The sequence below is a fragment of the Canis lupus genome, chromosome 21 (genome assembly GCF_048164855.1).
Source record: "Canis lupus baileyi chromosome 21, mCanLup2.hap1, whole genome shotgun sequence".
In the NCBI taxonomy this organism is placed as follows: Eukaryota; Metazoa; Chordata; class Mammalia; order Carnivora; family Canidae; genus Canis; species Canis lupus.
The window spans coordinates 41,434,872-41,458,142 of NC_132858.1; the positions used below are offsets into that span (position 1 = coordinate 41,434,872).

General features: G+C 43.5%; 1 protein-coding gene across 17 annotated transcripts in view; it reads right to left on the reverse strand.

Annotated features, from left to right (window-relative positions):
* Positions 1 to 22,354, reverse strand: part of SRPK2 (SRSF protein kinase 2) — a 255,065-nt gene extending 232,711 nt beyond the window's left edge. For 8 of the 17 annotated variants that reach the window (XR_012014172.1, XR_012014173.1, XR_012014171.1 and 5 more), the window contains exons 1-2: positions 16,375 to 16,522; positions 15,809 to 15,863 (exon numbers count right to left, since the gene is read on the reverse strand). Coding sequence is in view for 9 of the 17 variants with exons in the window: in XM_072791513.1 (XP_072647614.1) it covers positions 15,809 to 15,863; positions 16,375 to 16,507 (188 nt within the window). In the remaining 8 variants the exon portion in view is untranslated. Of the gene's footprint in view, positions 1 to 14,084; positions 14,105 to 15,808; positions 15,864 to 15,952; positions 16,087 to 16,374; positions 16,523 to 22,090 lie in introns of those variants that run through there. The other 9 variants (XM_072791515.1, XM_072791505.1, XM_072791508.1 and 6 more) reach the window with 8 other exon arrangements.
* Positions 22,355 to 23,271: the final 917 nt, after the last annotated feature.

Here is a 23,271-nt window from a genome sequence, read left to right on the forward strand (position 1 = left end):
AATAAAATAATTTTAAATAAAGTTCTTGCAGTGCCTGGGCTGCCTCAGTCAGTATAGCAGACGATTCCTGATCATGGGGTTGTGGGCTCTACACTGGGTATAGAGGTTATCTTAAAAAAAATAAATAATAGGAGCACCTGGGTAGGTCAGTGGTTGAGCATCTGCCTTCAGCTCAGGGTGTGATCCCAGGATCCTGGGATGGAGTCCTGTATTGAGTTCCCCATGGGAAGCCTGCTTCTCCCTCTGCCTATGTCTCTGCCTCTCTCTCTGTGTCTCTCATGGATACATAAATACATCTTTTTAAAAATATAATAATAATAATAACATCTTTACATGATAAATAGGGTTCTTGCAATGATCTCTTTAGGAGGTTAGAAACTATCTCCTTTTTTTTTTTTTAAGACTTTATTTATTTATTCATGAGAGACACACAGAGAGAGGCAGAGACATAGGCAGAGAAGCAGGCTCCATGCAGGGAGCCTGATGCAGGACTCAATTCCAGGACTCTGGGATCATGCCCTGGGCCAAAGGCAGATGCTCAACCACTGAGCCATCCAGGTGCCCCAGAAACTATCTTCTGTATCAGCCTCAGAATTGCTTGTTTTTTCTGCAGATCAAATGGCGGTTTCAAAGACCACTGAATCAGGGCCCAAGAGTTTCAATGAACACTAACGGGCTCAAGCATTAAACAGGGTAAGTAACTTTAATCAAGTAATTTAGATGCTTCAGGCCTTCAGTTAGTGAGCACCACAGGGGATGAGGGGAAGGCCAGGCAGCAGGACCCCTAACCTGTCAACTCTCCCAGAACTTTTTCCACTTTACATAAAAGAGTTCTCTATAAAATCTGATTTTAAAAGCATTCTGGGGAAAACAGATAGATAGATAGATAGATAGATAGATAGATAGATAGATAGATAAATGCATGCATGCATTCTGGGGACGACTGGGTGGCTCTGTGGTTAAGCGTCTGCCTTTGGCCCAGGGCATGATCCTGGAGTCCCAGATTGAGTCCCACATCGGGCTTCCTGCATGGAGCTTGTATCTTCCTCTGTCTATGCCTCTGCTTCTCTCTGTGTGTCTCTCAGGAATAAACAGATAAAATCTTTTTTAAATTTTTTAAAAATAAAATAAAAATAAAAAAGCATTCTGCTCCTGCAAAGCAAGGGTGAAAAACACTTGTCTGGGTGCCAGTCACTGCATTCTCAGACACACAGCCTTCATGTGGTGTGCTTCATCTGTGAAAGAGTCAATTCCACATGAATGCCGCAAGTGACATTCAGTTATGACATATTTTGGGATAAAACACATCGTACCTCCTCCTCAAAAAAAATCTTTCAGTGAGATACTCTAGAAATAAAAATAACCAGTAGGATAAGATTCCCTTTGTAAGTGGCAGCAGTAGCTAGCTGGTAGAAGCATCAGAGCACCCCTGCTCTCTGGGTGCCAGAAGCAAGCACCCAGGCACAGGCTTCCCAGGAGCTGGGAATTCCTTCCAAGTGAGCTGTTCTCTCTTCTACATCTCAGACTTCTGCTTCGGGTTACAAGGTACTCCTAGGTGGTGGAAGTCTTTCTTTATTCCTTCCTGCACCCTACCTAGTTAACACCTGCCCACCCAAGGGCAGGCACATCTACAAAACTTCAGTCCTACAGGGGACAGGACACCCACACTCTATGCTCCACTAAAGTGAGTAACAGTCATGGGTTACAATGCTCAGAGCATTCATTCAACAACCTCATCTGGATGTTCCGACTGGACCAGATCTTTTTAGGTCCCACACTTTAAGAAGGATGTCTAAAAATATTTACATTATTTGTCCAAGAGATAGCTGAAATAAATGCACACAGGAATAGATAAATCAATCATTAATCTTATTAGCAAAGTAGTGTGACTACAAAGATATTCAATGTAGAACTTCATTCAAATACTGGGGGCAAAACATTACATAATACATTTTGCAGGACTTAGCTAGTTAAGGCTCAAGACTCATATATGCCCAAATATAGAAAACATGGTCTTTTCCCAAAAATTAATCCCTCAAAAAAGATAGTTTCCCTATACTCCAGTCCTTACAGAGCATTTATTATGATAGACTGCTCTCTCAATTATCCTATCTTTAACATAATAAGGGGAAAAAATCTTCAAGACAAGAGGAAGTGAACAGTCAGGATCATGGTCATGCTAGGCTTGATGGCAGGGGACAGAAGATCACTCCCTGAGGAACCCGGCTCAGAGGAGCTGGTCAGAAAGGATGGCAGAGGAGGGATAAGCCACTCTTCACTGAGAACCTTCTGGGGGAAATGGCTGAAATCACTGTAATCAATACAAATTTGGGAGTCTTAGAGACATCAACCCAATAAAATCAATTTAAAAGGAGGGAAGTAGGGCAGCCCTGGTGGCGCAGCGGTTTAGCGCCGCCTGCAGCCCGGGATGTGATCCTGGGGACCCGGGATCCAGTCCCAAGTCAGGCTTCCTGCATGGAGCCTGCTTCTCCCTCTGTCTGTGTCTCTGCCTCTCTCTCTGTCTTTGAATAAAAAAAAAAAAAAAAAAAAAAAAAAAAAAGGGAGGGAAGTAAATTCAACTCGTTTGTGGAATTATACTTTAAGATGGAACCTCATTAACGCTGTACACAAGCCTGTTGTTTTAAAAAGCAAATAAATCGTTAAGTTATAATAACAAATGTAATTCCATAAAACAAAGAAAAACAGAAGTCTCATTGTTTTGCCAACAGTTAGTTGTAGCCTGGATCAAATATCCAGGGTCACGTGAGACCGAAATAAGTATCACAGGCTCTCCTGATACTACCTTAACTGCTTTTCCATAAATTTAAAATTGTTCTAAAAAAATGAAATTTTTTTAAAAGACTTTATTTATTCATTTGACAGAAAGAAAGTGATCGAGACCTCACACAAGCAGGGGGAGGGACAAGGAAGAGGGATAAGTAGACTCCCCTGCTGAGCAGGAAACCTGACCTGGGGCTCCATCCCAGAAACCTGGGAGCATGACCTGAGCCAAAGGCAGACACTTAAACGACTGAGCCACTCAGGTGCCCCTAAAAAATGAAATTTTTAAAAAGATAGGACTTGAGGTTACCAGAGGCAGGGGATGACGGAAAGGGGAAGTAAAGGAAAGTGGCCAAATGTACAAATTTTTAAGACAAATAAGTACAGGGGAAGTGGTACGATGCAGCATATGACTACAGTTAATACTGATGCACGGTACACAGAACAGTTGTTAAGAAAGTATACCCTAGGGGGTACACTGGGTATACCTATGACCAGTAAATTCTTCCTAAATTGTCAAGACAGGCATGCCCGGCTAGCTCAGTCAGTAGAGCATAAGACTCTTAAATTGTCAAGATAGATAGAATACTAACCCTTGAAATATGAAGGCCATCAATGATGATGAACTAAATGAACAAATCTAACAAACTTTTGTCAAATTTCATTGTCCTTGCACTTTTCTCTGTTGTATTTATTTGTTCCCTTTACTCTGATCTTTAGCTTATTTTGTCTAACAAGCATTCCCCAAGTCTGAGGCCACAGCCCTCCTACATCAGTAAGCTGAACCTGCCACCCAAAACCATCCTCAGAGTGCCCGGTGGCCTGAGCCAATGCTGGCAATGTTGAGCAGCTGCCTTAGGCTCAGGTCATGATCTCAGGGTCCTGGGATGGAGCCTGCATCAGGCTCCCTGTCACTGGGGAGCCAACTTCTCCCTCTCCTCCCTGCTAGTGCGCTCTCTCGCTATCGCTGCCTGTCTCAAATAAATAAATAAAATCATTAAAAACAAAAAAGTCTTCAATGTCTTTTCTAAGTCCCAGCCTCCCACTGGGGCACCCACTCCCTCCAATGTCCCTACTTTTGGCCACATGCCATTTCATTTTTTTTTTAAGACTTTATTTATTCATAGAGACAGAGAGAGAGGGGCAGAGACAGAGGCAGAGGGAGATGCAGGCTCCATACAGGAAGCCTGACGTGGGACTCGATCCCGGGTCTCCAGGATCACACCCCGGGCTGCAGGCGACACTAAACTGCTGTGCCACCGGGGCCGCCCGCCACATGCCATTTCAAATTCCATGTGTCTAAAACAAGATCTTTTTCCCCATCTCCAAACAACTCTGCCCAACTTTCTTATTCTTTCTTAAGTGTAACATTTTAAGATAGAACTCATGCAGCCATTTTTTTACATTGCTTTCCTTCTTCATGTTCTAGCTAGTTCTAGTCCTGCTAACTCTTCTTTACGAGAGCTTTCCAAAATTTGGCTTTAAAAGATTCACTGCCTTGGGCAGCCCCAGTGGCTCAGAGGTTTAGCGCTGCCTTCAGCCCGGGGAATGATCCTGGAGACCCGGGATTGAGTCCCACGTTGTCGGGCTCCCTGCATGGAGCCTGCTCCTCCCTCAGCCTGGGTCTCTGCCTCTCTCTCTCTCTCTCTCTCTGTGTCTCTCATGAATAAATAAATAAAATCTTTAAATAAATAAATAAATAAATAAATAAATAAATAAATAAATAAATAAATATAAAAAATAAAAGATTCACTGCCTTGATTCAATTTTTCCATTCTAGAAATCCATAGGCTAAAAAAATCTGAAATGCAGACAAAAGTATTCACTATAGTATTATAATTCCTGAAAACAGGAAACATTTGTCTAGAAAGAAAAATGTTTAAGCGAATTAGTTAAGTAGATTACAATGTTAAACAGTCAGTAATTGGTTATAAAAAGTTTTTAAGGACGTTAAAGATGTTTATGACAAAATGCTAAATAAGGAAAGCAGGATACAAAATCATATATGCAATGATAAAGCAAACTAAAAAACACAAGAATGGGGAAAAAGCCTAGAAGGAAATAAATGAATCCTATATATAACAAAATCCTATCTGTGCATATCTTGCTGGATATTGACAATGAATCATTTTTGCTTTCCTCTTTATATATTTCTACAGTTTCCAGATATGATACATAATGTTTTTAAAGTCACTTTTTTACAGGCACCTGGCTGGCTTAATTAGAACATGTGACTCTCGATCTTGGGTTGAGAATTCAAGGGCCAGGTTGAGCATAAAGCTTTAAAAAATAAAAATGTAAAAAAAATAAAAATAAAAAAAATAAATAAATAAATAAAAATGTGAAACTCCTGGGTGGCTCAGCGGTTGGACATCTATCTGCCTTTGGCCCAGTGAGTGATCCCAGAAGTCCTGAGATCAAGTCCCACATCGGACTCCCTGCATAGAGCCTGCTTCTCCCTCTGCCTATGTCTCTGCCTCTCTCTGTGTCTCTCTCATGAAATAAATAAAATCTTAAAAAAAATTAATAAATAAATAAAAATTAATAAATAAAAAATAAAAAATAAATAAAGTCACTTTTTAAAATGTGTTTCCAATTCAGAACTTTTCAGGTCTCCCTCAATTAATCTACATATTCAATCACCTCAAACCAAACATCAAACGCAAACAATGGGGGTGGGGACTTGGAAATAGGATCTTAATGAATAATTATGCAAGACTTGCCAAAAAATTCTGAAAAGAAGGGTAAGGTGTATATAGGAGAGGTAAGGGAGCCCCTGGCCTACCAAAAAACGGTAAAATGTATTGAAAACTAAAGCAATTAAAACAACATAGAATTACAGCAGAGAGAAGTCAGCATACTCAATATGTGGAAACACAACAGAGTTGGGACAGCTGGATATGTCATTGAGAAAATAGGACAGCAGTAACACCAGAAGCCTAGTAACAGCCAACCTTTCCTGCACTTACAACAGGTACAAAATCCCCAGGGCCAGATGTAACTCCATTCCAGTGTTTTTAATTTTCCAAAGATAAAACCGCACCTATATGATGTATTATGTAACACTCCAGCAAGGTCTAGTAATATGTTTTTTAAAACATGCAATCTGGGCAGCCTGGGTGGCTCAGCGGTTTAGCACCACCTTTGGCCCAGGGCCTGATCCTGGAGACCCGGATCAAGTCCCGTGTCGGGCTCCCTGCATGGAGCCTGCTTCTGTCTCTGCCTCTCTCTCTCTGTGTCTCTCATGAATAAATAAATAAAATCTTTTTAAAAATAAAATAAATTAAGAAATAAAATAAATAAAATAAAACATGCAACCTATAGCTTTCCTCATATCAGGGAAAGTCACTGTCCTTATGTCCAAAACAAACCTGTCTCTGATCCCACCCCTTCCTGTCAACTCAGCTTTTGCTCCAAAATCCTCCTTGACAGTGTTTTCAACCTTTCAACCTCTCCCTAACTCCTTGCCATCTGCTTACATGGGATTGGGGGGGGGGGACATGACCCACTTCTCAAGAACCAGTCCCTACCTTTTCTCCTTTACACAAAGTTTACTCAAAGAGTAATTTTCTAAGGTAGAGTCTTAAGCAGTCTCTGCACTGAGCTCAGATCCCAAGGCAGGGCTCCAACTCACAACCCTGAGATCACGACCTGAGTGAAACCACGACTCCGGTGCTTAATCGACTATACCATCCAGATGTCCCAAGGAGTAATCCTTTAAAAAGAGAAAAAGATTCCACTGTCCAGTCACCCTATTCACTCATGCAAATTCACCAGTCTCTAATGACTCCCGAACTGCCAAAATCAAAGGTCAAGATTGGGGCTCATCTCACTTGAACTTTTTTGCAGACTATGACTCGGCTGACGATTCTCTTGGTCTCTGTGAATCCCCTTTCTCCTGGTTCTCCTCTCTGGCTCCTCCTTTACCAACCCTAACTATGGCTTTCTTCTGTTCACACTCAGCACCTTCAACCAATAGCCACCAACAGCGATTGCCAACAACTCCCAATTCACATCTCCCAACCACAGCTCTTCCCAGTGCTCTAGCTGCAAACACTGACTAGTCTCACTGGACCCACCCAGACACCTCTAATAGCCTAACCAGAGCCAACATTAGCTTTTCCCAAATAGGCTCTGCATTCTCTATCTTGAGGAATGACAACACCACATCCACAAATTTTGCTCATTCAGAAACGGGATTCCTCCTAGACCCCTCCCATGCTCCTCCCACATTATTCTTTTTTAAAGATTTTATTTATTTACTCATGAGAGCCACACAGAGAGGCAGAGACACAGGCAAAGGGAGAAGCAGGCTCCCTTCAGGGAGTCCCATGCGGGAATTCCGGGAATTCCGGGGATCATGCCCTGAGCCAAAGGCAGATGCTCAACCACTGAGCCACCCAGACATCTCGCTCCTCCCACATTAAATTGGACACTAAACCCAGTGAATTCTACTGCTTCCTTAATACCCATCAGTCTCCGGAAGCCTGCTCCAATAGCCTCCTAATGGAACTCCTGGCCTCTAAGCGATTCTCCACATAGTAGCTAATCTTTCTAAAAATCTCAACCTGTGCCTCTTAACAGCTCCCCAGTCCCTTGTCAACTGCCTCAGACAAATGAGCTCCACTCATTGCTCACCACACCCTGCACCCCAGCTTTTCCTACCTGCTTGACATTCCAGAAATACAAGCATACCATTTACACCTCCGCATGTCTATATCAGCTGCAATGCTGCTTCTGCCTAGAAGGTCCTCACTCTGTCCCCTCTTACTTGGCAAATTACTATTGGATCTTCAAGATCCAGTGTAATGTAACTCTGTGAATCTACGAAACTACTGAACTGTACACTTTAAACAGAAGTATGGTATGTAAATTATATCTCAATAAAAGTGTCAACTTTCTGTAAGAAAAAAAGACTTAAGCCAAATTTTTTAAAAAGGGCAAAAGACAAAACAAGCACTTCACAAAATAGGAAATTCAAATGACCAATAAACAGGGACGCCTGGGTGGCTCAGCAGTTTAGCGCCTGCCTTTGGCCCAGGGTGTGATCCTGGAGACCTGGGATCAAGTCGTGCATTGGGCTCCCCAGAGGGAGCCTGCTTCTCCCTCTGCCTATGTCTCTGCCTCTCTCTGTGTCTCTCATGAACAAATAAAATCTTAAAAAAAAAAAATGACCAATAAACATATGAAGAGATGGTCAACACCATCATGCAGAATAATGCAAAACATAACCACAATGAGGCATCAATATATAGCCAGAATAGCCAAAATTTAAAAAGTTCAATCAAAATCATTTCATAATAAAGCTAAGGGGAAAATATCTTTGCCATTACTACTAACACTAAACATATATCTATTCTATAACCTAGCAATTCAACTGCAAGGGCTTATCTCCGAGAGAAATGAATGCAAATGTCCACAAAAGGACAGTACAAGAATGTTTATAGCTGCCTGGTTCAGTCGTTTGAGCATCCGACTTTTGGTTTCAGCTCAGGTCATGATATCAAGGTTGTGGGATAGAGTTCCTCCCCCCACCCTCCCCTTAGGCTCCACACTCAGCAGGGAGTCTACTTGAAGATTTTCTCTCTCTCTCTCTCTCTCTCTCTCTCTCTCTCTCTCTCTTTCTCTCTCTATCCCCCTCTGGCCCTCCTCCAGCTCACTCTCTCTTCCAAATAAATAAATCTTAGAAAAATAATAATACCATCAGTTACAAGCTGTATGGTAATGAGATTTAAAAAAAAAAGAATGTTTATAGCTGCTTTATTCATAATAACTAAAGACTGAAGAAAAAATACTCATCAACAGAAAAGACAAGTAAATTGTATATTCATTCAATGGAATAGTACAGAGCAGTAACAGTGAACTACTGGTACCTGCAACACCACTGAACAAATCTCACAGATGTGTTGAGTGAAAAAAGCCAGACACAAGAGTATATTCTATATGAAGTTCAAGAACAGGTAAGTAATCAGTAATGACAGATAGGAGCAAAATGGTTACCTCTGGGTGGCAGGGTATAAACTGGGGAGAGGCTTGAGGAACCAACCTTATAAGGTAGGTATTAGAAGAGTCTGTATCTTGCATCTGGGTGGTGGTTATAAGGGTATGAATATATGTAAAAATCAAACTGTACACTTAGGATTAGTGCACTTTACACATACATATATATGCTACAACTCAATTAAAAAATGCACAAGTAGACTATAACAGCACTGTATTATATACTTGGAAGTTCCTAAGAGAGTAGAGCTTAATTGCTATCACCACCAAAAAAAAAAAAAAAAAAGGTAATTATGTAAGAGGATGAAGGTGTTTAACTATGATTACTGTGGCAATCATTTCACAATTTCACATGCACTAAATCATCATGTTGTGCACCTTAAATTTACATGTTATATGGCAATAATATATCAATAAAGCTAGAAAAAAATATGCACCAAAATAATCAGTGGATCTACAACTGATGTTTAATTCTTTAAATTATTCTGTACTGTCCGCATTGTCCACCAAGACCATATTACTTAATTTTAATCATTTTTTAAAAGGCTATTTCATTAGAATAACAGTAGTGCTAAAATTAAACCAGATCTCTTCCTAAAGCCTTCCCTTACCAATCAAAATGCCACTGCCTCTAAATCACAGTGCTTATCACAAGGGTCTACTGACCATGAGACACAAGCTTTATCTTAATCTTCCTAGCATACAACACATTGCCTAGCTCTAGGAATCTGCTTCATATGTGTTATGTTGAATTGTATTCTGGGGGGCGCCTGGGGAGCTCGGTTGGTTAAGCGTCTGCCTTCAGCTCAGGTCATGATCCGAGGGTCCTGGGATGGAGCTCTGTATCAGGCTCCCTGCTCCAAGGGGAGTCGGCTTCTCCTTCTCCCTCTGCCCCTCCCCCTGCTTATGCTCTCACTGTCTCTCTCCCAAATTAGTAAATGAAAAATTGTTTTAAAAATGAATTGTATTGTGGTAAGCAAAAATATTTGCTGAGTAAACAGCGCGTAACAAAACAAGAAGTCAAAAATAAGTGATTATCTTCCATGATAGGTATTCCAAGGTCATGGGCTTGTGAGCCTGAGTTTGTACCACAGGAAAGGGTTGAGGCTTCCCCAATAAAGATATCAACTTGCCTGACAGCATTCCTAAATTGTTTCACCTGTGTGATTTACTCATCCAGTGCCACCAATCCTGTGCCTATCATTTTCTGCAGCAGTCGGAACTTATACTAGAGAACACAGATAAGTGATAACCTACAGGATCCACCCAACAGAGAGTCAAAGCCCAAAAGATAGAGCACAGAATCTCACCATCAACAGCACGCACAGAGATCACAGATACTGTACAGAGGGAGAAAAAGAGACAGACGGAAAGACAGATCAAGAACAAGTTGCTAACCCGCTAGAAAGTCACACATAAGCCCTCCAGCAATCATTCTCTTGGGTATTTATCCTACAGAAATGGAAACATGTTCACATAAAAAACTGTACACGAATATTCAGCAGCTTTGTTAATAATCAAAAACTGGAAACTATCCATATGTTTTTCAACAGGTACATGGATAAACAAACCGTGGTACATTCACACCATGAAATACTACTAAGCAGTAAAAAGGAATGAGCTAATGATACACCCAACAACAGGGATGAGTCTCAAGGGCACTGTGCTGAGTGAAACAAGACAACCTCAAATAGTTACATACTGTGTAACTCCCTTATAGAAGTCTCAATGTGGCGAAATTAGGAATAAACAGATCAGTGCTCGCCAGGGGTTAGGGCCCAGGGGAGGGTCTGGCTCTTATTAAAATGTAACAAGATGGGAGGCCTGCGTGGCTCAGCAGTTGACACTCTGCTTTGGCTCGGGGCATGATCCCAGAGTCCTGGGATCGAGTCCCACGTCGCGCTCCCTACAGGGAGCCTGCTTCTCCCTCTGCCTGTGTCTCTCCTGTCTCTCTCTCTCTCTCTCTCTCTCTCTCTGTCTCTCATGAATAAATAAATAAAATCTTTAAAAGAAATAAAATGTAACAAGAGGAAGTTTTTCTGTGGTGAAGCAGCTCTGCATCCTAATCCTGGTCATGACTATACTAATGTACACAAGTGATCCATTTGAGAGAACACACAGTGTATAAACAAAAACTGGTCAAATCTTATTTCAGTTAATAGTATTGTGTAAATATCAATTCCCTGGTTTTGATAATGTTCTATGTTAGATACCACCACTGAGGGGAAGCTGGATAAAGGCTATACAGGGAACTCTGTACCATTTTTGCAACTTCTTGTGAGTCATACAATTCCAAAATGAAAGTTCAATTTTTAAAAAAAGGAGTTGGGGGCGTCTAGGGGAAGCATTCAGCTAGGAGTTCAACTCTTGGTTTTGGTGCAGGTCAGAATCTCAGGGTCATCAGATCGAGCTCTGCTTCTGGCTCTGCTCTCAAGGAGGAGTCTGCTTGTCCCTCTCTCCTTCCCTCTCTGCCCTTCCCCCAATAAAATAAACAAAATCTCTTTAGTAAAATAAAATAAAGGAGTTGGGGCACCTGGCTGGCTCAGTCAGTAGAGCTCGTGACTCATATTCATGGAGGTTGTAAATTCAATCGCTATAGTGGGTGTACAGATTACTTTTAAAAAATATATATGATGAAATAAAATGTTTAAAGGAATTAAAAAATAATTCATATACAAAAATAATTTATAATAATTCTTATACAATAAAAAAATAAACGCTTGGGTGGCTCAGTTAGTTGAGCATCCAACTCTGGGTTTCTGCTTGGGTTGTGATTTCTGGGTAGTGGAGATCAAGCCCTGCAAGGGGCTTCATGCTCAGTGTGGAGTCTGCCTGAGATTCTCTCCCTCTCCTTTTGCCCCTCTCCCTGCACACATGCTATTTCTCTCTAAAATAAATAAATAGGGATCCCTAGATGGTGCAGGGGTTTGGCGCCTGCCTTTGGCCCAGGGCGCGATCCTGGAGACCCAGGATGGAATCCCACATCGGGCTCCCAGTGCATGGAGCCTGCTTCTCCCTCTGCCTATGTCTTTGCCTCTCTCTCTCTCTCTATCATAAAATAAATAAATATAAATAAATAAATAAAGTATTTTTTAAAATAATAATTTATGGTCGAAAACCGGAAAGAGGGATCCCTGGGTGGCGCAGCGGTTTAGCGCCTGCCTTTGGCCTAGGGCGCGATCCTGGAGACCCGGGATCGAATCCCACGTCGGGCTCCCGGTGCATGGAGCCTGCTTCTCCCTCTGCCTATGTCTCTGCCTCTCTCTCTCTCTCCCTGTGTGACTATCATAAATAAATAAAAATTAAAAAAAAAAAAAAAGAAAACCGGAAAGAACCTGAATCCTCATCATGGACGAATGGACAAGTAAAACATGGCATATCAATATAATGCAACATTATTTGGCAGTATAAATTCAGTACCAATACTTGCCTCAACATGGATGAGTCTTGAAGACATTATGCTAAGCGAAAGAAATCAGACCCCAAACTAATACATTGTATGATTCCATTTATATAAAATATCCAGAATATGTAAGTTTGTAGAGATTGAAAACAAATCAGGAGCAGAGGAAAATAAGGAATGACTGCTAAGTATGTATGGGGTTTATTTCTGGCAGGGAGGATGAAAATATTCTCAAATTAATAATTGTGATGGTCCCAAAGCTTTGTGAATATACTAAAAACCAGCATATTATACACTTTAAAAGCTAAATCTTAAAAAATAAAATAAAAGCTAAATCTTTTAGTACATGAATTGTCTTAGTGAAAAAGTTACATACATACAAAAAATAAAGATCCTTCAAAAATGTTATATTCATTCATGCCCCAAAGCAACACTACCCCAAGCCATATGATTTAGCTAATTCTTGAGATTCACGATTGAATTGACACTGTCATCCCTCCCTGCTGCATGTTACTCACAAAGCAGCTCAATTAATAATTAGCAAACTAAACTCACTGGAACAATCTGACAAGATTAAATTTTTGACTCAGCTAACTAGAGAAATCTTAATGTTATTCCTGACAACCATAAATTCCAGCGTACTAAAAAAGTAGCCTATGGGAACTGGCTCAATTCATAAAAGCTCACAGAAATGAATTGAATGAAAATGAAGAGTCAGCTTGTGTATACAAGTGGATAATGACAAAAGTAGATCATATTACATCAAACCAGGCCCGTGTTGTTTGTTACACAATTTAGGTTCGCCAATCTTTTTATTTATATGGTTTAAAATTAGACCTATTATTCCTTTTCCTCCACTGGAGAATTAATGAAAAAATAAAATCACTGGGCATCAGGAGACCTGAATTCTGGTCCAGACTATCACCTCTGTCAGGGCTGACTGTAAAATGAGGACTTCTCAGACCAGCAGGCCTCTCCTGAAATCTCTTCCACCACTTCTAGCACCACTGCTTGCACCCTGAACCAAGTCACCATGGTTTCCTTCATAGACGGAAGGCCAGCTCCCAGTTTCTACTTCTCCCTACCCCTGACAATCCATTCTCCACAGATGGCCAGTGCTCTTTTTAAAACAGGAACCGACCCTGTCACTCCCATGGGTAATCCTCTGATGGCCTACAGGGCAAGGCCCTACCTGCTCTCATCCTCCCATGGCCCCACCTTCTCCAGCAGCACTCCAGTCACCCTGACCTTTAGGGTCTTCTAACATTCCTAGTCCAGTCCTCCCCAAGGCCTCTGCCACACTCCCATCTCCTCCTCCTCATTCTAGTTTCTGGAAATGTTAGTTGCTCATCTGTAGAATGGTAACTAATAACAGTGCCTACCTTCTAGTGTTGTCACAAGGGATAAGAGGTGTGTAAAGCTATCTGCACCGTGCCTGGCGCAGTGTTCAAATGTCATCACTATCACTTAAGGCACCTCATCTTAATTTGGTCCCTATCCCTTAGCACTACCTGAAGTTGCCATCCTGATTTGTCATCTTCCTAGGTGGTCCCCCTAATATCCACAGAATATAACCTTCATGAGGAGCTTTGACTTTCTTGTTCAAAGCTCCATCACCAACTCCAAGAAAAGGCACGCAAATACTTGTTGAATATGTGAATAAATCATATCAAGCATTCCTTTAAAATAGTGTCTTAATTCAAAGAATTAAGCAAAAAATGGCACCCCATTAATCTGTTATATAATTGGGCTGGTCTCTTGTTAATTACCTTGCAAACCATTCAAGTCACTCTGCCACTGCCTGGGGGGCTTTTCCCTCAAATCTTACCACATAGGTACAGTTATCTCTGAGAGCAAAAACTGGATATTGTGGATATACGCTAATTCTTTATAAACATACCACATAAATCCAAACTGCAGCAGACCAAAAAAGGCTCTTGGCCATTAGGATAGTCATTCCCTGAAACATGAAAATATGAAATACGTGTTGACTTAGTTAACTAAAACTGCTTTTCTACACGCATGCCCACATACAACATACACATTACATACGTGTATACACACACATAGCCATTCCCAAAACCGAGGACGCGCTTTTTTTCCAATTCCCTTTTACATTTCTAAACATAATGCAGTATGTGAAAATAAATGCTTTGTATTTAAGGTTGTTTTTAAAACCCAATACTCAGGATCCTAAACGTTACAGTTCTTCCTTACTCGCGGACTTCATCTTCCGACATTCAAAGGAAATCCCAAATTTAAGGCCCTGACTTGAAAGCTGGCCAAGTCATTTTGTAAAGCATCTCCAACTACCGCGTCCATCCCGTTTTCACCTTTTAAGAATCCAGTATCAGATTTTTTTTTTTTTACCCACCAGTTCCTCAATTCCTTCATAAGTATGTTTCCATCACTCTAATATAATCTTTTTTTTTTTTTTTTTTTTTTTGTCTTCCAAGAAAAGGCATTAACTATAGCGAGATGCCCATTTTGGAAAACCCTGAAAATGCTTTACAAGCCCTATCCCATCTCGAGTGAACAGAAAAATTGTCATGATAGCAGCACCGCGCTGGTGAGGCCTCAGGGCAGTGTTCAGGAAGGGCAGGAAATTCTGCAGGCAAGAGACCAAGGCGCCGAGGAGGGGGAAGCCCAGGAACGCCGCAGGGCGATCCCCCAAGACCCGGTCCTGAGGATGATCACGGGCCGCCGTTCCCTACAAGACCCCCAATGCCACGGAGTGTGTCTCGCTCCACAGGAAGGGAGAAGCCACGCATCCAGGAGCGAAAGACGCCGAAAGCCAGGGGCGGGGGCGCTGCGCGGTCTCCGAGCGGCTCTCCAGGAAAGGCTCCCCCTCGGGTCCGCGCGGACTGGGGGGCGGGGCGGGGCGGGGCGGGGGCTGGCACGGCTCCAGCAGCACCCCCTCCCGCCAGCTCCCGGGGCGGCGGGGGCGCAGCGCGGCTCGGCCCGAGCGCAAAGTTTCGACTGGAGACCCGGCGGGCGCCTGCGCGCTCAGGTCTCGGAGCTGGGCTGGCGCCAGGCACCCCCGGGCCGGCCGCTGGACACCCGGCTCCGGCTTTCCGCAAAGAGGCCGGGAGGCGGGGAGCCGGGGGGGAAGAGGAGGCCGGCCCCACGCGCGCGCACACACGCGCGGAGCCCACGGAGCACGCGGAGGACGCGGAGCCCACGGAGGACGCGGAGCCCACGGAGCACGCGGAGCGCGCGGAGGACGCGGAGCCCACGGCTCCCGGGCGCCGGTGCCCAGGTGCGAGCCGAGCAGCAGCCTCACGCCCGCACGCGGCGCGGCGGGGCGGGGACGCCAGCGACCCCGGCGGGCGGCGCGCAGGGAGGGGCGGCCGCCGGGGGAGCGGGAGCGGGTCCGGGGTCCGGGGTCCGAGGTCCAGGGTGCTCGGCCGGGCACCGCGGGCCCGCACGCGCCCTCCCCCGCCCGCCCGCCCGCCCCTCCCCCCGGGCCGCCCGCCGGGGCGCAGAGGCGAGCGCCCGCGTCCCCGGGGGGTGGGGGGGGGACGAGCCCGCCGACCCCGGGATCCCGCAACTTTCCCCTGCGCGGCCGCGGGCTGCCCTGCCCGGGCGGGGGCGGGGGCCCGGGGGCGCGGGGCACGGACTCACTTTTTCGGATGTTTCTCTCTTTTCGGCCTCCGCTTTCGGGCCTGAATGGCCAGCACTGGGGAAAGAGAAGACACCCATTAACGGTCGGGCCGGCGGCCGGAGGGGCCGCGCGGCGGGGAGGAGGGCTCGCCGCGGGCCACTCACCTTTCCGGGAGCTCATCCCGACGCGGCCGAGCGGGGGCGGAGGGCTCGGCGGCGGCGGCGGCGGCGACGCGGGAGCCGAGCCGGGCCGGGCTGCAGCCTCCTCCACTCGCTCCGCCAGCCGGGAGGAGGCGGCCACCGCGCCTGCGCCGCCGCCGCCGCCGCCGCTGCCGCTGCTCCCGCGGGGGGCCGCCGAGACCCGCCCCGCCGGCCCCGCCCCCGCCCCGCCCCCGCCGGCCCCGCCCCGCCCCCCGCCCCCCGCCCACCTGCCCCGGCCGCGCAGCCTGCGGCCCGGCCTCCGCCCCCCGCGCCCCCGGCCCCGGCCCCGGCCCCCGGCCCCGCCCCTCGGCCGCCCGGCCCCCGCCCCCCGCGTCCCGGGCCCCCCGCCCCCGCGGCCGCGGCCGCCCGGCCTCCGCCCCACGCACCGCGGCCCGGGCCCCCCGCCTCTCCGCGCTCCCCGCGCGCCCCTCCTCGGCCGGCGCCCCCGCGGGTCTCGCACCACCGCTCTTCGCGCGGCCTCTTCGCCCCCTTTGCTCCCCGACATCCCTGCATCCCCATGAGCGCCGCCCGCTCCCCTCTGGCGGCTGTGGAAAGGGCACAGGGCCGGGAGCGGGGACACCTGGGACCCGCACGAGCGTGTGACCTTGGGGAAGTCCTCTCCTCCTTCCGCCTCACCTAACCCCACTGCGTGCTTGGAGCGTAATGAGGGAAAAGATGCAAACGGCATGGAAAGCGTGATGAAGTCGTTGTTTTGTTTTGTTGGGTTCTTTGCACCTGAATTAAAGCCCAGCTCGCCAAACACCAAGCGTCTGACGATTTAACACAACAATCGCACCAAGCAGTTGTTGCCTACGTCTTACAGCGAGGAGGAGGCGACGACGTCCAAAGTAGTTGAACAGTTTGCGGAGGGACCGTGCAAGTTCAGGCCTAGCTGACTCCAAAGCCTTTCCATGGATCATGCCGCCTGATAAAGATGGGAATCAAGCTGATAGTGGGTCCGAATGACAACTGCACTCTCTTCCTTTGTTTGTTTAAGTAATTGCAGTGTCTTGGAAAGATATCCGCCCCACCGCGGACTCTCTCTGGTTCTACGACTGTGTTCTTAGCTGACCAAAGTAACTAGTCTGATCCTAAAGATGCTAAAACCAAAGAACTGAAAGCGCTGCTCAGACTTGATGGAACTTTTACTTTCTCAACATGTTTTTTTTAAGTTTGTATTTTAATCACCCAGAGGGAGTGGACTCTTTAATCCCCGTCACCTACTTCAGCCATCCCCACCCACGTCCCCTCTGGTAACCATCAGTTTGTTCTCTCTAGTTAAGTACTTTCTCAACTTTTTATTTTCAAAAAGATCTACCCTACAGAGAAGTTACGAGAAAAATATAATGAACACCCGTATTAACCCATATGCACCGATTTTTAACATTTCATCACATTTGCTTTCCTTGTGTGTATGTGTGCCTATGGAAGTTCCTTTGTTTCGTTTTTGCTGAATTATTGAAGTTTTTGCATCGTTACCCTTTACCCTTAACATGTCAATAAGTACCAAGAACAAGGATATTCTACGCAATCAGAATTCCATTATCATACCAAGAAAATTTAATATTAATACAGAGGCCATATTCACATTTTCAAAATGTCCCTTGTAGCTGACTTTTTTCCTATCCAGGATACAATCAAGAATCGTCCATTACATTTAATTGCCATGTCTTTTTTACACTCCTTTAGTCTAGAATAATCCCTGGTTGTTGTTGGGTTTTTTTTTTTTTTCTCTCTTTTATAACATTGACTTCTTTTGAGGAATCCAATTCACTGTTCTGCAGGATGTTCCTCAGTTTGTAGTCATCTGTTCCCTGTTAAAGTCAAGTTAAATAATTTTGGCAAGTACGCTATATGGATGATATTGTGTCCATCTCAGTATGTTGCAACAGAAAGGAAATGATGTCAGTTTGTTTCATTATTCGTGATGTTACATTTAATCATTTTTCTATAGTAAGGCCAGCTTTTTTTCTTTTCTACTTAAAAAAGTGGTCTATGTTCAAAACGAGTAAAGGACTTGAATACACGTTTCTCCAAAGATATACAAATAGCCAACAAGTACATGAAAGATGCTCAATTTCCTTAGACAAATGCAAAGCAAAACCACAATGAGACACCCCTTTGCACCTACTAGGATGACTATGTTTTTTTAATAGAAAATAAAGGTTGCCTTGATCACCCAGTTGGTTAAGCGGTTAAGTGTCAGACTCTTGGTTTTGGCTTAGATCATGAACTCATGGGTTCTGAGATCAAGCCGGATGTCAAGCCCCATGTTGAGTCCCACAGGCTCAGCGTTCAGTGGGGATCCTACTTGAGACTCTCTGTCCCTCCCCCACTCACTCTCATCCTTTCAAATAAATACATCTTTAAAAACAAATAGATCAAAAAATAATAATAATAAAAATAAAAAAAATAAATCAATGGAAAATAAGTCTTGTTAAGGATATTGAGATATTGGAATCCTTGTACATTGCTGGTGGGAATGTAAAATGGCGCAATCACTGTCAAAAACAGCCTCACAGTTCCTCAAAAAACAAAAAAGAATTCTCAACAATTCCACCCCTCGGTATATATCCAAAACCATTGCAAACAGGTACTCAAATCTTTGTGCACAAATGCACATGGCAGTAATAATCACAGGAGCCAAAATGTTAGAAACAACTCAAGTATCCATCAACACATGAATAGACAAATTGCAGTATACACACACCATGAAATATTTTTCAGCCCATAAAAAGAGTGAAGAAGAAAAAGAAGAATGATACATGCTACAACATGGATAAACCTCAAAACATTATGCCAAGGGAAAGAAGCCAGACACAAAAGGTCTGTTTTGTATTGCATGATTCCATTTATGTGAAACATCTAGAATTAGCAAATCCACAGAAAGCAGATAGGTGGTGGCCAGCGGCTGGGGGGAGGGGAAATGAGGAGCAAGAGCTTAATGGATATAAGGTTTTATTTTGTAGTGATGAAAATGCTTTGGAACTAGAAAGACATGGTGGTGACACAATATTGTGGATGTATGAATGCCACTGAATTGTGCACTCTAAAATTATTAACTTCATGTTAGGTGAATTTCACTTCAATTTTAAAAACAAGGGATCCCTGGGTGGCGCAGCGGTTTGGCGCCTGCCTTTGGCCCAGGGCACGATCCTGGAGACCTGGGATCGAATCCCACGTCGGGCTCCCGGTGCATGGAGCCTGCTTCTCCCTCTGCCTGTGTCTCTGCCTCTCTCTCTCTCTCTCTGTGACTATCATAAATAAATAAAAATTTTAAAAAAAATCCTGTGGGGTAGTACTTTGAAATTTTGTGAGTATCCTTCCCCAAGAATCTTTCACTCTGTGGGTTTAGCGTCTATGGATGATGCTTGCCTGAATCAATTAACACTATAGCGGTTATAGGGGGTGCCCCTAGCTGGCTCAGTAGGGCACATGCCTCTTGATCTTGGGAATGTGAGTTCGAGCCTCATGTTGGGTGTATTACTTAAAAAAATAAATTCTGAAAAAAAGAAGAAAAAACAAAGGAGGCCCTGGGTTTTGGGGCACCTAGGTAGCTCAGCGGTTCAGCTTCTGCCTTTGGCTCAGGGTGTGATCCCAGGGTCCAGGAACAAGTCCCACATTGGGGTCCTTGCATGGAGCCTGCTTCTCCCTCTGCCTAGGTCTCTCTGCCTCTCTCTCTTTCTGTATCTCTCATGAATAAATAAATGGATAAATAAATAAATAAATAAATAAACAAATAAAATCTTTTTTAAAAAATTAGATGGGAGGCACAATCTATCTGCTAGATCTTTTACATTCATTTGTTCAACAAATAATTACCAAATATCTATTCTGTAGCATGATGGTAGGTATTGAGTCTACAGCGGTGAACAAAGCTCACAGAAATCTCCCTGCCCTCATGGAGCTTACATTCTACTGCCAGAAGCAGAAAATAAACAAAATAAGTACGTGAATTATATACTATGATTACTAGATGGCAGTAGTAACTATGAAAAGAAAAAAAAATGAAAACCAAAAAACACCAACCTTTTCAGAGGTGTTTAAGAAAATGCTCACCAATGGGCACCTGGGTGGCTCAGTTGGCTAAGCAGCCCCTCCCCCTGCTCATACTCATGCTTTCTCTCTCAAATAAATAAAATATTTTTTGTATATTTATTTATTTATTTATGATAGTCACACAGAGAGAGAGAGAGAGGCAGAGACACAGGCAGAGGGAGAAGCAGGCTCCATGCAGGGAGCCCGATGTGGGATTCGATCCCGGGTCTCCAGGATCGCGCCCTGGGCCAAAGGCAGGCGCCAAACCACTGCGCCACCCAGGGATCCCTTTTTTTTTATATTTTATTTATTCATGAAAGACACAGAGAGAGAGCTAGAGACACAGGCAGAGGCAGAGAGCCCGATGTGGGACTTGATCCCAGGTCTCCAGAATCACGCCCTAGACTGAAGGCGGTGCTAAATCGCTCAGCCACCCGGGCTGCCCCAAATTTTTTTTTTTTTTTTTAGGAAAAGTCTCACTGAAAAAAAAAATCTTTCTAAGAAGATTAAAGACCCTGAGGTGATCTTGTCAATCTTTTCTATAAATTAAGAGAGAACTACGTGTGCCACCTAGGATATTTGTGAATTGCTCTGAATTTATTGAATTAAAATATACCTACCTAATTAGCAATCAGTAAATTTACATATATTATGTTAGGTGCTCACAGAAAGAATGATGAATTATAAACCTAGTCTCTGCAAATTCAAAAATTAAAAATTTGGGGGCACATGGCTGGTTCAGTGGGTAGAGCATAGGACTCAATCTCAGGGTTCGTCTCTAGTTCAAGTCGCTTATGTTGGGTGTGGAGCCTAATGGAAAAAAATTTATTAATAAAAATGAAAAATTTATTTGAGATGCATCAGAATTTCAAATGATGTTTTAAAGGAAATTTTTATTTTTTTAAATTTTTTTTAGATTTTATTTATTTATTCTTGAGAGACAGAGAGAGAGAGAGAGAGAGAGAGGCAGAGACACAGGCAGAGGGAGAAGCAGGCTCCACGCAGGGAGCCCGACGTGGGACTCCATCCCAGGTCTCCAGGATCACACCTTTAGTGCCAAAGGTGGCACTAAACCGCTGAGCCACCCAAGGATCCTCAGGAAATTTTTTAAAAAAGAAAGAGTATAAGCATTTTTTAAGTTGTTTTTTAAAGCTCTATGCCCAGTGTGAGGCTCAAACTCATGACCCTGAGTATAAATTTAATTATTTTATTCTACCATTATTTATTACTAATAAGTCTAATCACGAGACTATTCTAATTAAGAAGGTGGAGTATGACAGCCAGATATATTTTGTTCTCTATAGCAGTCCAAAAGAAGTGAAAAGAGCAGTTACATGCATTTTCCCCAACCTAGCACAAAGGAATTCATTTTTACTAAATACAAACATATTGTATTCATTTTTACTAAATATAAGAGAAAATTACAAAATGCTGTAAACCCAATTACACACTAATATTTCTAAGTTGAGCTATGAAATCATGCTGTATCATAGAAGTTATATTTAGTATGTCATAGAATTAGAAACAGATTTGAGAGGTCACACAACCCACCTTTGGGCCTTTGGTGGATGAGATCCTAGCCCCTTTCTAAAGGCTCTCCAATGCTTTTACATTTCTAGGAAAGTTTTCTTAGATCTAATTTATACCTTCTATGATGAAGCTTAAGCCTGTCTCTTATTACAGCATATTTCTCAGGGGCACTAGTACCATTAAAGCAGCAATTTAACCCAGAAGTTAGTGTACAGGCTAGTAGAGCCAGACTGGCAGAGGTCAAATCCTAGCTTTACCATTCACTACGTAAACTTGGTAACTTAGGCAAGTTACTCAGTTTCTCTGTGCCTCAGTTTCCAGATCTGCAAAATAAGGATAGTAATACTAACTACCGTATATATTTGTGAGGATTAAATGAGTTATGTCACATAAAATGCTTAGAGAAGGATCTAATTGTTCAATAAATATTAGCTCTTACATAAAATGCACATCAAGACATGTATTACTAATCTATGGCTGCAAAAAAATTTCTCCCAAATTTATCAATTTAAAACAAAACATTTATTATCTCACGATTTCAGTGGTCCAGGACTTTGGGTGCTGATTGGCTGGAGAGTGAAGTTGTCACCTGGGGCTGCAGTCATCTGGAGGCTTGAGGAAGGCTGAAAGACCTGTTACCAAGATGGCTCACTCACATGGCTGTTAGCAGGAGGCCTCAGATCCTCACTGGCTCTTTCAAGGAGGCCTCACTTCCTCCACCTGGATCTTTCCATAGGGCTGCTTGACTGTCTGGCTTCCCCCAGAGAGCACGGTAGAAACTTCAATGCCTTTTGTGACCTACCCTCAGAAGTCACAATCCATCATTTTCACCACATTCTATTCATGAGGTGCAAGTCCAGCATCATGCTCAAAGGAGGGGCACGAAACCACTTCTGGAAGGGAAGAGTAACAAAGATTATGTGGACATATTTTTAAACCACCACAAGGGGTCATTCCTACTTTCTTTTAGTGCCTCTGATTTACAAGTGAGGATTTTTACAGACCTCTCATTTGGCTATTGTGTAAACAGTAAAAATGAAAGAAAATTTTCAGTCCAACGTTCAGACCAAAGAAAAGGGAATGCAGTCTAGATTATCTGGAGAAAGTAAACAATAGTAATAAATGTATTACAAACAAAATGCCTATTATACAAAAGCCAGTTAAAAATGGCTCCTGAAAATCTGTCCAGGGCTCTCTTAGTAGGGATTTAGAATATTGACTAATATGCCAGCACATATCTAAACAAATTAAATGGTCCAGGCATAATAAACTATGCTGAACTCTCACACCATGGGTTCCATTTCTTTCAAGCACTGGGACATGGATATAGCCATGATGGAATACTTGTTTCTCAAATACATGAACTCTCTAAGAATTTTGTTTTCTGTTTTATTGTAAATGATTTAAAAATCCAATATAAAATCTAATGTAAAAATAAACTGATGTTAAAAAAATAAATAAACTGACTTTGATTTTTCTCACAGTTAAACATGAATTCTGTTCTCACATTATTCACAATCAGTTGTTCAAAAATGTGTATTTCTAATTTTCAGGTAGATATAGGCATTGTGTATGGAGATAAAATATATTTTATCATTAAAGAACAGCTTTATAGGGGCACCTAGGTGGGTCAGTTAAGTGTCCAACTCTTAGTTTCAGCTTAGATCATGATTTCACGGTTTTAGGATAGAGCCCTGCATTGGGCTCTGCGCTTA